The sequence below is a fragment of the Astyanax mexicanus genome, chromosome 1 (assembly GCF_023375975.1).
Source record: "Astyanax mexicanus isolate ESR-SI-001 chromosome 1, AstMex3_surface, whole genome shotgun sequence".
Taxonomy (NCBI): Eukaryota; Metazoa; Chordata; class Actinopteri; order Characiformes; family Acestrorhamphidae; genus Astyanax; species Astyanax mexicanus.
In genome coordinates, this window is record NC_064408.1 from 114,094,573 (window position 1) to 114,110,904 (window position 16,332).

Below are 16,332 nucleotides of genomic sequence, written 5' to 3' on the forward strand. Positions count from 1 at the left end.
CCTCCTTCCTCTTCTTCTTAATGTCCTTTATGTGTAATCTTGCCTTGAGTCAGTAGATCCTGTTGTAACAGGAAATTCATGTGAAACTGTTTTAATAAACTTTTAGAGCAAACAATGAATTAAACATAGAAAAATCTATGAAGTACGTTGATTAAACTAGTTTACTTTAATGACATTCCCACACTAAAACATTTTTAACTATTAGTTTAAAAAAGAAAAACTGCTCCGGAACCTGAATTAGCGTGATAATTTCCTATTTCATCAATTTCATGATGAAAGAGCTTGAAAACCTCTGCATGTTCTCATGTAATCAGCTTGATAAGTCCATCATATGGGGCTGAAGAAGGAACTCTGAAAAAAATACTATTGGATAAAAAAAAGGTAAAAATGCCTAATAAATTGGGACATCTGCTTGAATTATGGTTTTTGGTGCAGTTTACAATAAGAGGTGAGTTTTAGTCACTTTAATATTTCAGTAATTTCCAATAATATTTAAAAGTATTGGTTAATATTTAAAATTTAACAGCAAAGTAAATTTATATTTTGTGGAACCTCTTTATTATTGAACCTGTATATCCATGGCTTATATTATTAAAATAAGATTTTTACATTTATATAATAATATTTTGTGAAAGATAAAAAGTGAGAAAAAGTAGATTAAAATATACTAAGCATTGTTATGCTATAGTGCACTAAAGTGTTCTTGTAGCCACTTTATTATTCAGTATATTTAAAGAGTGCTAAAACAGAACAACTTTTTTTTGTACTTATTAAACTTTAATTGTATAAAAATAGTACAAAATCTTACTTAAATTCTGCTAACTAAAATAGAACTATTTTAAATATGCTTACAGTAAAATTATAATACATTTAATGAGTATTACAACTGCATCACTAATTTACACCAGGTATATTAGAAATGTACTAAGAACTGATGTTAAATATCTTTACATTAGGGCACACATACGCTTCTTGTTTCTGTCTTTTGTAAGTAGCACACTTCTAGTATATTCTTTGGGTATACAAATATATTTTTATATACAAATTGGCTTTATAATTTTTATTTTTGAAAAGTTACATGATAAATTGTACTTTAAGTGAGCTACTGTAACACAGTTTTTAACACACCTTGCTAAAAATGTAGAAAAATATTTAGAAATAAGTATTTTAGTAGTATATTAAACTACATTAAACTAAAAGTGTACTTAATAGTAGTCTTTTAAAAAAAACACTATATTGTACTTTTTATCAAGGATGATCAAAGTTTACTTTCAAACATTTGATGAAAGCATAATATTAATGTGCTTTAAATATATTTTATAAGTACATAAATCTGATATACTAAATATAAAAATATAAATACTTAGACATTTCAAAATATGTTTTAAGTATTTTTCTTCACCAGAGATCAAAGATCTGAAGATTCCTGGTCTAATTCTAAGTCTAAGTTTCAGCAGTGAAGAGAAGAAGTAGGGGTCTGATAGGTGAAGAGCAGTTATAAAGTCATTGCTAAGATGTTATCATTGAAAAAGTTCTACAGCATGATAAACACTGGTTTATCCTCTTTATGTGACTCAAAAAGCTTTAAAGTATTAAAGTATGTTCTTATGTGATGCTATATGTAACACGAGGTGGCAAATATAATTGTTCTGTTTGACAGAAAACCTCTGTATGTATGTTCCCTATCAGTCAAATCTTTTAGAAAACTCATTATTGTTTAGTTTTCCAGTAGCACTGCTGTCTGGTCCAGACAAGCTGCTTTTTATTTTCTCATCTTAGCAATTACTTCATTACTGCTTCTCTTCTCTGCTAAAACTGAGACTTAGTACAATGTTAAGCTGAGCTAAAGGCACTGTTTCCATGTGGGTCAGCCAGACGTCTTCCTTTACCAGTTTTCTCCAGGTTCCAGAGTCTTTTGAAGGTGTAGAAAACAGTACTCACTGCACATTATTGGCTTTATTTGTAATTTGTATAGATTTGTATATTGTGGACATAAATGCTGCAGTAGAGAGTGCTGCTTTACTACAGACAAAGGCTTTGTAATATACAAATATATTTAGAACCTATTCTGATTACCTTATAAATCAATCAATCAATCAATCAATCAATCAACCTTTATTGTCACTCTGTAATACATTGAAGGTAACCCTCAGTTTTAATGCAGCTGTGCATTACTTAAAGGGACTGAAAAAAAAAAAAAATTTAAATCAAGTATTTAACCAGGTGAGCTAAAGTAAGGAGCTTCATAAAAGCTAACATAAAACTAAGATTATAAAGCATTATAAAAGTAAGTAATGGAAATAAAATATAAGTTAAAACATAAAATTAAAGATAATGGCCTTTTCACCATCCTTAACCTATTTACCCTAACTATTATATTTAAGTCCCTTTTTGAAATCACATTTTAGTATATTAGTGTTACAGCACCAGTTTTGAGTCTATGTTAAGGTGTTAAGGTTCTATACATATGGTAACAAAAATTGTACATTTCTGTTAATAAATGTATTAATTTAACTACCCAGATCTATCTATCTATCTATCTATCTATCTATCTATCTATCTATCTATCTATCTATCTATCTATCTATCTATCTATCTATCTATCTATCTATCTACCTACCTACCTACCTACCTACCTACCTACCTACCTACCTACCTACCTACCTACCTACCTATCTCTCTGTCTGTCTGTCTGTCTGTCTGTCTGTCTGTCTATCTATCTATCTATCTATCTATCTATCTATCTATCTATCTATCTATCTATCTATCTATCTATCTCTGTCTGTCTGTCTGTCTGTCTGTCTGTCTGTCTGTCGAGACATATATCTATTTGGCAAACGACAGCTTACTCTTGCTCTTTCTATTTATGTGTTAATGATGTGTAACTGATTATTAATGTATTATTATAAGGTGTTAAGGTTCTATACATATGGTAACAAAAAATGTACATTTCTGTTAATAAATGTATTAATTTAACTACCCAGATCTATCTATCTATCTATCTATCTATCTATCTATCTATCTATCTATCTATCTATCTATCTATCTATCTATCTACCTACCTACCTACCTACCTACCTACCTACCTACCTACCTACCTACCTACCTACCTACCTACCTACCTATCTATCTATCTATCTATCTATCTATCTATCTATCTATCTATCTATCTATCTATCTCTGTCTGTCTGTCTGTCTGTCTGTCTGTCTGTCGAGACATATATCTATTTGGCAAACGACAGCTTACTCTTGCTCTTTCTATTTATGTGTTAATGATGTGTAACTGATTATTAATGTATTATTGTTTAAATATATACAACCTAATTAATAACCATTAATAACTTTGCTTACAAATTATGTATAAATTCTTTATAAAGAGCCTTATTATAAACTGGTATCGACTAGCTAAATGTAATAATAAATGTTATATGCTGATATGATATAATTTCAGCTGTGGTCTCTGGTGAATGGGCGGTTTGGTACAACTCCAGAGAGCTGTGTGTGTTTAAAAGTTCTTCTGTGAGCTTCAACTGCACATATGACTACCCAGCCGGCTTCAGAGTGAAAACCCTCCAATGGTCCAAACCAGGACCTCAACCAGGCCAACCCATAATAGTGTTCCACACACAGCCTGACAAGATACACGCTTCATACAGAGGCAGAGCTCAGATCACCAGAGAGAACAAGAACTGCACTCTGAGTCTGACCAACGTCTCCAGCAGCGACGTGGGGACATACTTCTTCCGCTTTACCACATTCTCTGCAGCGTGGTCAGGAGCAGGAGGAACATCTTTAAATGTAGCAGGTAAACACAGCATGTTTTCACTCTGTTGCTACATAAAAGTTACACTACACTGTGCACACACAAGCCAAACTGCGGTTTAATAAATGAAGCCACACAGTGCGTATTTACAGTGAAAAAGTTCCTTGGAAGTTCAACAGGAAATTTACTGTTTAATTCCCAACACAGCTGCCACATGACCAACCTTCCCCACTGAACTGTGGATGAAAAAAAATATATATTGAGCTTTTAGACCTCAAATAATGCAAGGAAAACAAGTTCATATTCATAAAGTTTTAAAAGCTCAGAAATCCATATTTGGTGGAATAACCCTGGTTTTTAATCACAGTTTTTAATCACAGTTGGCATGTTCTCCTCCACCAGTTTTACACACTGCTTTTGGATAACTTTATGCCACTCATGGTGCAAAAAGTCAAGCAGTTTAGTTTGGTTTGATGGCTTGTGATCATCCATCTTCCTCTTGATTATATTCCAGAGATTTTCAATTAGCTAAAATCAAAGAAACTCATAATTTTTAAGTGGTCTCTTTTTTTCCAGAGCTGCATATATATTCTTTATTATTTTTTTTTATTATTAGCATTTTATTCTATTGTAATATACAGTAAGACCCGTTTAAATATCTTAATTACACTGTTACAGCTATGAAACAACAACAAACTTTAAAAAAGTAAAGTTTGTAAACTAAATTTTGTTTCGATCTGAAGTTTTTCAGATGCAGTTTTTCAGTTATACAGAAAAATTCACTGATAGCAAAGAAAGTTGAAATAAAAAGTTAATTTTTCATTCATTTTTGGTTCTTTTAATTTTAATATTGACAATAGAAAATCTTTAAACAAGCTTTATTTAATATTGCCTATTTGGTTTAATTTAATATTAATAAATTAATATTTAATATTGATTTGATTTAGTGTTAAAATTCTGCGCTGATTTGAAAACACAGATTTATTGTAAACACAAATCCCAAAGGGATTAATGTACACAGTACAGCAAGTTAACAAAAGTGCAGCAATAAATAGCAACATACCAGAACATAGAGAGCTAAATCAGAGTCGGTACATGGGAGAAAAAGCAGGATAAATGGGGAGAGAGAAGTCAAAGAGGAAAGCAACGTCAGTAACAAAAGATCCACAACAAAACTAGAGGACTAGTCTAGAGAAAAACTAAGAACAGAAAAGGGTCACTAACAAGAAGGTTAGAAAACAAGGAAACGTGTCGTAACAGAGCTAGAAAAGTAGATAATCACTGCAGAGAACCAAGAGAACAGAGGACTATATATACAAGTGAAAACAGGTGTGAGCAATCTGTAATCAGAAGATGGAGGAGGCTGAACTGCAGTGTCATGTGTTCAGCTCAGTCATTGTAGTTTATGGGCTGAGAATGCTGGGAAATGGAGTCTTTGGGAGAACAATTGTCCTGAATAGGCAGACTGACAGCATCAGGGTTGACAGGTAGCACAAATTCATTATTATGCATTTACACATTACTTGTATAGAGCAATTAATTTTTTGACTAATAAATGTTTAAATATATATATATAAAAAACATACAATATATTAAATAAAAACACTGTTTTTACTTGTTCTTGCTTAGTAGGTAATATTGAGATCATTAACAAAATTATTGAGATGTTCATATGTTCATGTTCATATATTGTTCATTATGTCTACAATGTAATTAATGTAACAGGCCTACGTAATGTTGAACCAATGATGGATTAATGTTGAATCAATGTTAATACATTGTGATTGGATAAATCAGTTCTGAGGCAGGAGATGGACGCTGTTTTAATGCAGCAGAGAGGGACAAATTAATATTGATTCAATTTAATGGTGCTATATTTGCTGTCTTTAATAAACACTTGGACAATTCCTCGTTATAACATCCTTTTTTCAGTTCTACCCTTTAGAGTATCTGTGAATTCCAGCAGGGAAGGCGGCTTCATCCAAGAAGGGGACGCAGTGAATCTGACCTGTGCTGCTCAAAACTGCACCCCACCAGGGGTCCATGTCACCTGGTATAAGAACAGGGTCCCAATTTCCCAAGTCAAATCAAAGACCCTCAGTTTGGTCTCAGTGTCGCTTAGTGACTTCGGCAACTACACCTGCGGCCTGAACTACAGCGACACCTCGACAGCACCTGAGATTCTGCTTAACGTGAGATGTACGAGCTTACAGTCTATTCTGTGTTTCTCATTTTTTAATATATTAGTGTCATTAATAAAATCAGTAGTTGACAATTAAACTGAGGTTTTGGTGACGATGAAAATAATATATTATATTATTCACTTTTTTTTGTATTTAATTATTTCTGTGGTTTAGCTGGCAACAGCTTTAGGTAATTTAACAATGTATCTGCAGTAAATGGTCATTTTATCAGAAGCACCTACCATATACTTTAGGGGAACTTGGTATGTTTCCGGTAACTGTCTTTAACTGTCACTAAGTGCTGCCACTACGATTAGGAGATCGCTGGTTCTAATCCCAGTCATGCAGCTTGCCCACAGCTGCCAGAGCCCTGAGAGAGCACAATTGGTCTTGCTCTCTCTGGGTGGGTAGATGGCACTCTTTTCTCTCATCACTCCAAAGGGTGATGTCAATCAGCACAAGGCTGCGTCTGTGAGCTGATGTATTGAAACCGAGTCGCTGCATTTTCCTCCAAGCACGCTGTGATGCTACTCAGCAATGCTGCATCAGCAGCAGTTAAAAAAGAGGCGGACTCTGATTTCACATGTATCGGAGGAGGCATGTGCTAGTCTTTACCCTCCTTGTGTTGAGGCAGCACCTGTAATGGGGGCTAAATTGGGGAAAAAATAAAATAAATGAATAGAATCCTGTCTCTACCCCATTTTTTATTATAGACTCTTAGAAAACAGGATACAGTATATGCACAAAGTGTTGTGACACCTGCTGTTTTATTGTTCTTCTAAAAAAAAAATCTAAGAGTTTATCATATTTTTATTTGAGTAACTGCCTCTACTCTCCAGAGAAGACTTTTCTACCAGATATTATAACATTGCATTAAGCATTTCATTAATTCATTAAGAAGCGTTAGTAATGATTCGTTTTTTTCAAGTAGTCAATTAGTCATGCTTTCCATCACTTTAAAATAAAAGAAAGAGCTAAACCTTGAATTAAATAAACGTCCTTTAAATGCCCAGATGTTTAAATATGGAATGTTCTGTTGTGTTTGGGCACTTTTGGAGACACAAATCAAGTTAAGTGTAAAAGTCTGAGTGAGCGTATTACCCCTCTCCCACTGTGCTTTCTTTCCCCTATTTATTATGATTTTGTTGAAATGTTTAAATAATTTTATACTACTACTTTTATGTAAATTTCCCCATTGTTGGATTAATAAAAGATTATACCTTTATCTTTTAGTACACCATTTTAAAAAGTAACTTTTCATAGTTTGAAAAATGTAGAAATTGTAATTAAAATTATATTACATATGAATAAAATAAAAAACACTGTTTTTAAATAAAGCTCAATCACATTAATAAGATCTCCTCAGAGACATGGTGTGAACGAAGGACAGCCTTTTTCCTGGGTTTTACACAGGAAAGCGAAAACAGTTTCTGTTTGTCTCTCATTGGAACAGAAGCTACAGATGTGCCTGAATCGCTTTATGAAACAGTGTGAAAGACTACAGCAGCAGTAGAACTGTACTCTCTGTGTTTGTGTGTGTGTGGAGTTTGTGTGAATAGCATGTCTAAAAGTAAAAAAGCTAAAAGTAACATCTCCACTTAAATACACTCAAGTGATCACAGTGAGCAGTTTTGAGGGCAGCAAAATCATCTGATTAATCCATAACATAATTATCATGACAATTGTTGCAGTCCTATTTTATACATATATGTTTTTCCTAATTCTATGAACCTCACCTTTATTCTCTAGTTCATTCATACTAAAATATGGTCATTTTTATTTCCTTAGATGGACCGAAGAACGTTACTCTTGCTGTTCATCCAACGAGCACCATACAGAGTGGGAGGTCCTTGACTCTGATCTGCCATGGCTATGCTAACCCACAGGTGGAAATATACACTATGTATAAAGTGAACGAAACAGATTTGCTCCGGATTGGATGGGGTTATAATCACACCATCCCAGTTGTCAGTCCTCGAGATAGTGGACAGTACATTTGTTTGGCTGAAAACGCTGTGGGATCGCAAAACTCTACAGTGATATCTGTTAGAGTAGAAGGTAAAAATAATAATTACATTATCGACTTATCGTACCATAAATGAATATGACCTCAATAATATTTGATAATCGTGATATCGTCTATTATGTTCATTTGAATGTTTGTTCACATATATAACAGTGAACAGTATTTTATCCAGTCATGGATATGGTATGGATGGTATGGTATGGACTGCAGTAGGTACAGAAAAATATATATATATTTTCCGAACTATGATTATTTAAAATGTTGTTGTATTTAAAAGAGTATAATTGCTTTGTTATTCTATTCTATTATTATTTTGTCATTGAAATTGAAACTGTTTTAAAATGACAATTATATCGTTTACCGCAATAATTTCTGAGATGATATATCGTCCACAAAAAAAATTACCGTGACAGACCTAGTACAAGGTAAAAACAATAATTAAACATGTAAATATTAGCAGCTGTGTTTTTTGGCTAAAGAACTGACTATTATTAATATTTCATATTATATCATATTATATCTTCTCTTTTTAATTCTGCAGATCCTGAATACTTGTCGTTTCTGCCGGCTGTTTTGGGCGCTGTATTATTTGGAGTCATTGTAGCAGTTGTCCTGTTGTTCTTCATAAAGAGGTACGTGGCTTTAACTGCATTACCCTGCTGAAAACAAAAAAAACTGCATTTTACTCAGGATTCTGGGGGAAATTGCAAGACAATTCTATATGATATTTCACAGTATCTGTGTTATTAAAGAGGATAAAATACTCCTGAATAGGCAAATACCAAGAATATGGATATGGATTTATTGGTGTCAGTTTCACAGAATTTGACAGCCAGTATTCTTCATCACAGGTTTCCCTATTCAATTCAGTTTGGTTCAGTTCATTTTTTTTCAGTTTGTAAAAGTTACACACTTTTGTGCAAACTGACAATAATACAGGATTGGAAAATATTAAATGCACAAATGCTTTCACACAAAAAAGAAGAAAAAAGAAAAAGTAAATTACTATAAATAATAATATTAATAATTAGTATTCAAAACCTCTCAGGTAATAACATAAAAGGTGTTGTCTGAAGCTATTGCGTATTGCGACTACCCTTTTTAAATCTTATATAGCAATCTTATTTAATCATATCATACACATAAATAATACAGAAGAATGGCAACATATCGTTACTAATAGTTGTTCATTCCTAATATTTATAAGTGTTTATCTGCTTATTTATAAGTGCTTATTTATTTGACTTGCGCCAGCGTGTGCCGTAACTAAGCAATAGAACACTGGAGGTCATGTGTTATTGCGAATAACATCAAGGCTGTGATTTGGTCTTGATCAACAGAGCCATGATATTATTCATGATATTATTTTTTTTACAAAATGAAAAAAGAAAATACATCAAAGAACCTCAAGAAATTCAGAATGAATATGCTTTAATACGGACTGTGTCTTCTGCCAAATTGTATTTCCACAACAACTGTAACAGAAGTGTTACTGCAAAACGGGGTACGGTTTCTACAGAGTAACACCACAAACGTTAGCTTAAAATCTTAATTGGGAATGAGCAAAGATGGTAAAAGTTAGGACCGTAAAATATCGCTGAAACTCTCCTTTCCTGCTCCATGGAGTCGTCTTCAGGTGAAAGCTGTGTGTTTGTGAGCATTTCTTCCTGTTTGCTGGGTGGTGTTAGTTAGCTAGCCAGCTAGACTGTAGTGGTTAGGTTAGCATAGCTTGCTTTAGCTTAGCATTAGCTTAGCTTAGCCTAGCTTCTTACCTTTTCGACTATCAGCCGGCGGCCAAGGTGACTAAAGGATTGTCGAGCCAGCGCTGCGGGCTGTGGGTGACTGTGCATTGGCTGAGCGCTGAGCGCAGAAGGCCGTGCTATTATCATAAATATCAGCACGGTTAGAATACTTCTCAACCAATCAGATTGTAGGGTCGGAACCAACTGTTGTATAACGAAGCAATAAATGGCAAGTCATCGAGTTTAGAGCACCTATGTTTTAATATAATTATTGATATTTAACCCCATGTATCGATATTGTATCACAAACAAAAACAACACAATACTTTTCAGTTTCAATATTTTGTGCCGACCTTATTGACTAGCATAACCAGCACTATTCCAGCTAACAGAGAACGTTATAAGAATGTTTAGCAATGTTTTGAAAAGGTTTTAGGAAGGTTAATCTGTAATGTTACAGAAATAATGTTTCAAGAGCAGTGTGCAACATGTAATAATGGTTTGCATCACAACATTATTAGACCACTGCTCACATAACTTTCCCAGCTAGATTAATATATTAACATCATGGAAACGTTAAAAGTAACATCACAAAAACTTAAAATTAAAACATTGACACAAGTTAAAGTTTAAAAATGTAAGAATGTTCAGAAAAAATGACAAAATTGAACATTCTATTATAATTCTATAACAATGGTTTGCATCTCAACATTATTAGAATGTTTCTCTCATAACGTTCCAAGCTAGATAATTATTAACATTATGCATTATATTAAAAGTAACATTCCCAAAACTAAAAAAATGTCATTATTGACACATATAATAACTATTTAATTATTGAGGTAATGTTAAAGTGATGTTACTTAAATGTTTAAAAATGATACAAATATGAGAATGTTTAGAAACCTTGACAGAATTTAACGTTCTAAGAGCGTTAAATGCAACATTTAGAAAGCCTACTAACCAAGAAGTGTTAGCTGGGCAGCTGGTTGACCAGCATAACCATCAAACCACACTGCCTGACCAGCATGAACAAGCACGACCAAATGCAAATGTATTGTACACTTTGTTTGTTTAAGAACTGGTTTAACAGCTAGTTTAGCAGTATGTAGTATATTTTCAACCAGATTACCAGCTTTTTTTTATCTACACTGACCATTGAACACCAGCTTAGACCATCTGAAACCAACTACCAGCACATGTTGGTCTTAAGCTGCATTGTTTTTAGCAGGATACTAAAGCCTGAAATGTTTCAGTTTCTGCAGGAAACCACTGCTGTACACTGACAGTTACACCACTGACAAATTAACTGACAATCTAACTTAAGAAACACTCTTGTGAACTTGTGAAACACTCCCTGTATCTTACTCTGTCTGTTTTCAGGAAAAAACAGTCTTCATCCACCAGTGAGTCTACGAAGAAGCTCCCAAAAGAAGAATTTACTCCAGAACCGGAGTCAAGAGGATCCCTGCCTAACTTACAAGTAATAATATCATCTTCAACCTTCACTTATCAGTCTTTGTTTCAGACAGAAGCTTTCACATAAACCAATAGACAAGAAGGGTCAAATAGCCAGAAAAGTACAAGTTGGCAATACTTTGCAAAGTACAAAGCAAACACCTGTTTCTACACACCAATCAAGCATAACATTATATCCACCTCCACACTGAGGTGATTAAAAACTCCAGCAGGGTAAAAGGAGGATAATAACGTATCACATACAACAGTCTGTAATTATTTTCCAAAATATATTACTATTAATAAAAAAAATGATTTTACCAAATTGAAAACCTCTGGAATATAATCAAGAGGAAGATGGATGATCACAAACCAAGCTGACCTGGTTGAATTTTTGCACCAGGAGTGGCATAAAGTTATCCAAAAGCAGAAGGTAAAACTGGTGGAGAAGAACATGCCAATATGCATGAAAACTGTGGTTAAAAACCAGGGTTATTCCACCATATATTGATTTCTCAACTTTATGAATATGAACTTGTTTTCTTTGCATTATTTGAGGTCTGAAAGCTCTGCATCTTTTTGTTGTTTCAGCCATTTCTCTTTTTCTGCAAATAAATGCTCTAAATGACAATATTTTATTTAGAATTTGGGAGAAATGTTGTCTGTAGTTTATAGAATAAAACAACAATGTTCATTTTATTCAAACATATACCTATAAATAGTTAAATCAGAGAATCTAATACAGAAACTGAAGTGGTCTCTTATTTTTTCAAAATATGTATATAGCAAAATGCACTCTGTTTTTTTTTTATTAATTTAAAGTAATTATGACCTATTTTTATTGTTAGAATTATTAATATGTTTGACCCATACTATCCTAGACATTTATTTTAGGTTATAATGGTTTTTATAAAGGTATAAAGGTTTTTATATTTTTAAGATTTTGACGGATTGTGCTATGTTTGAATTCCTGGATCCTCTGGTTGTCAGATCTCTGGCTCCATACATTTTATTTAAACATATACCTATAAATAGCAAAATCAGAGAAACTAAAGTGGTCTCTTAATTTAGTGTCAGCAGAAGCCAGTGTTAGTGAAATGCCATCTTTTCAAATAATTGTCTCAAGATAATTAATTTGCAAAAAAATAAAACCTCAAGTAAATTTCTTCACATTGCCCACTCTGGCCTGTAGATGGCACCACTACCATTCTCTATTATTCCTTAACGCTTATTGGTCTGTGTTTAGGGCTGCTGCAATAAATTCTGTAATTTTTACGCAAATTGACATCTTTGTTGCACTTTAATTTAAACTTGGTCTCAAATACATACAAAACATACAAGACATCTTTATTACAAAATCATTTTTGCTTATAGTTCTTTTATTTTCAGTGCCTTTTTTTCATCATATTTAAACCATGAGTCATTTGAATTGCAATTATTTTTACAATTGTAATTCTTCTTGCAAAAGATATAGCTAGAGCATAATTTAAAACCGTACTTAATTTGTCCAAATGTTTGTGGACAGCTCTTTTAATAAATGCTTTCAGTTGCACTCTGTTAAGTTGCATTCTGTGGAGATACGCTGTAGAGCAGTGGAACTGTGTTCTCTGGAATGACGGAGCTCCATCCCTTGTTTCTGGGATGAGTTGGGGAGTTGGAAATAATGAGATGGGGTGGTGATCATCCAACATCCTGACTTTACAAAGGAGCTTGTCGTTGAGTACAATTAAATCTATACAGCAGTGCTCTAAATCTAGTAGATGGCTTTCTCTGAACAGTAGAGACAGTTACTCCAACAAAAGCAAGATAAACTATATCCATAGCCTTGATTTCAGTAGAAATACTGAGCAGACAGGTGTCCCAATACTTTTCTCCATATTTCCAGTCAGAAACATATCTCAGACTTTCAGAAGCCCTAGAATTATATTTAAGGTGTACTTTGAATTAAGATGGGACTAACTGGTATAATACTGAACACTAAAACAATCAGAGAGAGAGAGAGAGAGAGAGAGAGAGAGTTTGCATGGCTTTATCTAACTATCAGTATCATTAGTATTATATTAGTATTTTCCCTGCTCTGGCATGCTTATTTCAACTTATTAAAACTATCTCTACCCTTTGTATTTATTTTTGAAGCATTGTATTTGTCATTTTCATGAAATGTCCACATAATGACTAGAGATTTAAAAAAAATAGTATTGTTATTAATGTTAGTTACTTCAATCCATCTCCAATCATATGTATATGTTCCAATCAGACGTCTGCAGCCACTGCCTCAGAAGAGTGTTATGATAACCTCGCCTTCCAATGCCAGTCTGACCCTGAGGATCCTCAGCTGACTTACGCAGAGCTCCAGTTCCCACCAGCTTCTTCAGACAGGTATCTCTAAAGGACTGATCATAACATACAGGGGTTGGACAATGAAACTAAAACACCTGTCATTTTAGTGTGGGAGGTTTCATGGCTAAATTGGAGCAGCCTGGTGTCCAATCTTCATTAATTGCACATTGCACCAGTAAGAGCAGAGTGTGAAGGTTCAGTTAGCAGAGTAAGAGCACAGTTCTGCTCAAAATATTGCAATGCACACAACATTATGGGTGACATACCAGAGTTCAAAAGAGGACAAACTGTTGGTGCACGTCTTGCTGGAGCATCTGTGACCAAGACAGCAAGTCTTTGTGATGTATCAAGAGCCACGGTATCCAGGGTAATGTCAGCATACCACCAAGAAGGACCAACCACATCCAACAGGATTAACTGTGGATCCAAGAGGAAGCTGTCTGAAAGGGATGTTCGGGTGCTAACCCTAGAGCACATTAACCCTACAGCACATAAGAGAGCAACACAAGGACCAAAATAACTTTCTGTGCATTCAGTTAAACTGAACGTAAAAAGATCTTATTCCACGTCAATTTAGAGACTGACACAACTGCCAGATTCACATATTGTGAAAAGAAATAATATAAAAAAATGTATGGCAAAGGAGGAGGTTGTATGTGACATAGAAATTATAGTTATCTAACTTCTACCAAAATCTCTATTAAATGCAACAGATTTTATAAAATTGATTTCTAATTCTAATCTTAATTTGACCTTCAACCTATTCTAAATCCTAAATGTAACCTTAAGATTAACCCAGTTTGAAATCGGCACATTTGTTAGTAATTTGAGCATATATAGGAGACCATCAAAATAATGTTTGACCATCTTGCAGAAATTAAAGCAGCAATATATTACAACCAATATTAACTTAATGTTTTATAAATATAATGTTTTAAATGCTCTGTTTGCAGATCCAGCTGGAATAGAGAAGAGGATATCTCTGTGGTCTACAGCACTGTCAGAACACACAGGGAACATAAGAGAGCAACACAAGGACCAAAATAACTTTCTGTGCTTTCAGTTAAAGTTTATACACTGTTTATTTGTGATAGTGCTTTGGTACAAAGACTCTACCACCCCTGTAAATAATGGCTAATGATGCTTTTCCACTGCATGCTGCCAAGAACCAAGTCTTTATAGGTAAGTCAGTCCACACTATGGCCATCTTGACAACACAACCCAATATATCCTCTTGGGCAAGACCAGTTTACTACCTTTTTGAATGAAGACAAAACAAAATTCTCTAAAACAAAGGTCTAATTGAAATTTGCCGTTTGGTTGAGGTTATTGGTGCCAAAGGAGGGTCAACCAGTTATTAAATCCAAAGTTTCACATACTTTTTGCACCCTACATATTGTGATCAAAAACCATACAAACATATACTTTTTGTGTGTGGTATTAGTTTAATCAAACTGTGTTTGTCTATTGTTGTGACTTAGATGAAGATCAGAACACATTTAGTAACCAATTTATGCAGAAACGCAAGTAATCCCAAATCGTTCATACACTTTTCCTTGCAACTGTATGTTCTATATTTCGTAAGTTGAATTGGTGTCTGATAAAAGAAAGAATTCAGTGAGTGGTGTGGTAATGGAAAACAAACCAACTACCAGGTACCAAAGCGTAGAGTAATATTGGTACCATGCAGTGGAAAAGTGCCACATGTGACCAAGGGGGTGGAGCTTAGCATATAGATCAGTTCCATGCTATAGTATATTATACACTCTTGCTTTAGTAACATAGATACCATACATAGTTTATAGATAATTTAAATAAATTTTATATGTTCCAGCATTACATGTGCAAATATTTCTGAACACCCCCTATATTGAATGCATTCATCTCCTTTAAAGTTGTCCTTTTGCTAAAATCCACTTTTTCTTGTTCTTTGTGAAATACTGTAGATCTCTCTGAGGTTCTGAGTATATGGTGCTGCATATAAAACTGTTTCTCAGCCTTCATTGTCTGTCGTAGCTTGTAAAAGAAAGTATTCAGAAAAACGAGTTGACCAGGAAAAGCGCATACAACCAGAGACTATATGTTTACATGTATTAACACACTCCTCCACTGGACTAAAACAGCGTTATAACAGATCACCGGAGCACTTTTTTTTTTTTTTTTTTTTACAAACAACAGCTTACATAGCATTCATTCATACTAGACATTTTAAAATGAATGAAAAAACTATGTAAGGAGACCTTTAAGTTACACCAATGGCTGGCATAGATCTGCAAATGCACACACACAGCTTGTCTAGTTCCTGTAGAGAAGTACAGCCAAAAAAATAGGACTCTCTGGAGCAGATAAACAGCAGATATACATGTAAACCTATTCGAGTCTCTGGAGTCATGGGACTTCATCCAAAAATTTTTGGGATGAGTCAATGAGTTGGGGATAAAAAAAACCCCACTTAAACAATCAAATCCTCACAGTAATGGTTTAACTTTTAGTAGAATACCTTCCCTTGAGTGGTAGAGAGAAGTACTCCAACCAGAACAAGATAAAGTCTTTTTATTTTATTTTTTTTAAAACCCTGATTATGGAATAAACAATGAATGAGCAGGTGTCCCAATACTTCTGTCCATGCAGTGTGAGTGAGTTTGTGTACAGTATTTATAAAATCTATAAATCACACACAGACTGCATTTTTTTTTGTAAAATATATTTTACACAATGTAAAAAAGAATGGCAAAAATTGTATGTACAAAAATATACAGTGCAATCTGAAGCCTGAATTCTACAATTACGTTTGTACATCCGCTTGTACGTAAGGCTAAC

General features: G+C 33.9%; 1 protein-coding gene across 1 annotated transcript; it reads left to right on the forward strand.

Moving 5' to 3' along the window:
• Positions 1–164: 164 nt before the first annotated feature.
• Positions 165–16,137, forward strand: cd22 (cd22 molecule). Its single transcript, XM_049467532.1, has 8 exons — positions 165–448; positions 3,452–3,805; positions 5,696–5,962; positions 7,735–8,004; positions 8,514–8,604; positions 11,098–11,197; positions 13,430–13,551; positions 14,466–16,137. The coding sequence occupies exons 1-8, from the start codon at positions 388–390 to the stop codon at positions 14,557–14,559; spliced, it is 1,359 nt and encodes a 452-aa protein (XP_049323489.1). The 5' UTR covers positions 165–387; the 3' UTR covers positions 14,560–16,137.
• Positions 16,138–16,332: the final 195 nt, after the last annotated feature.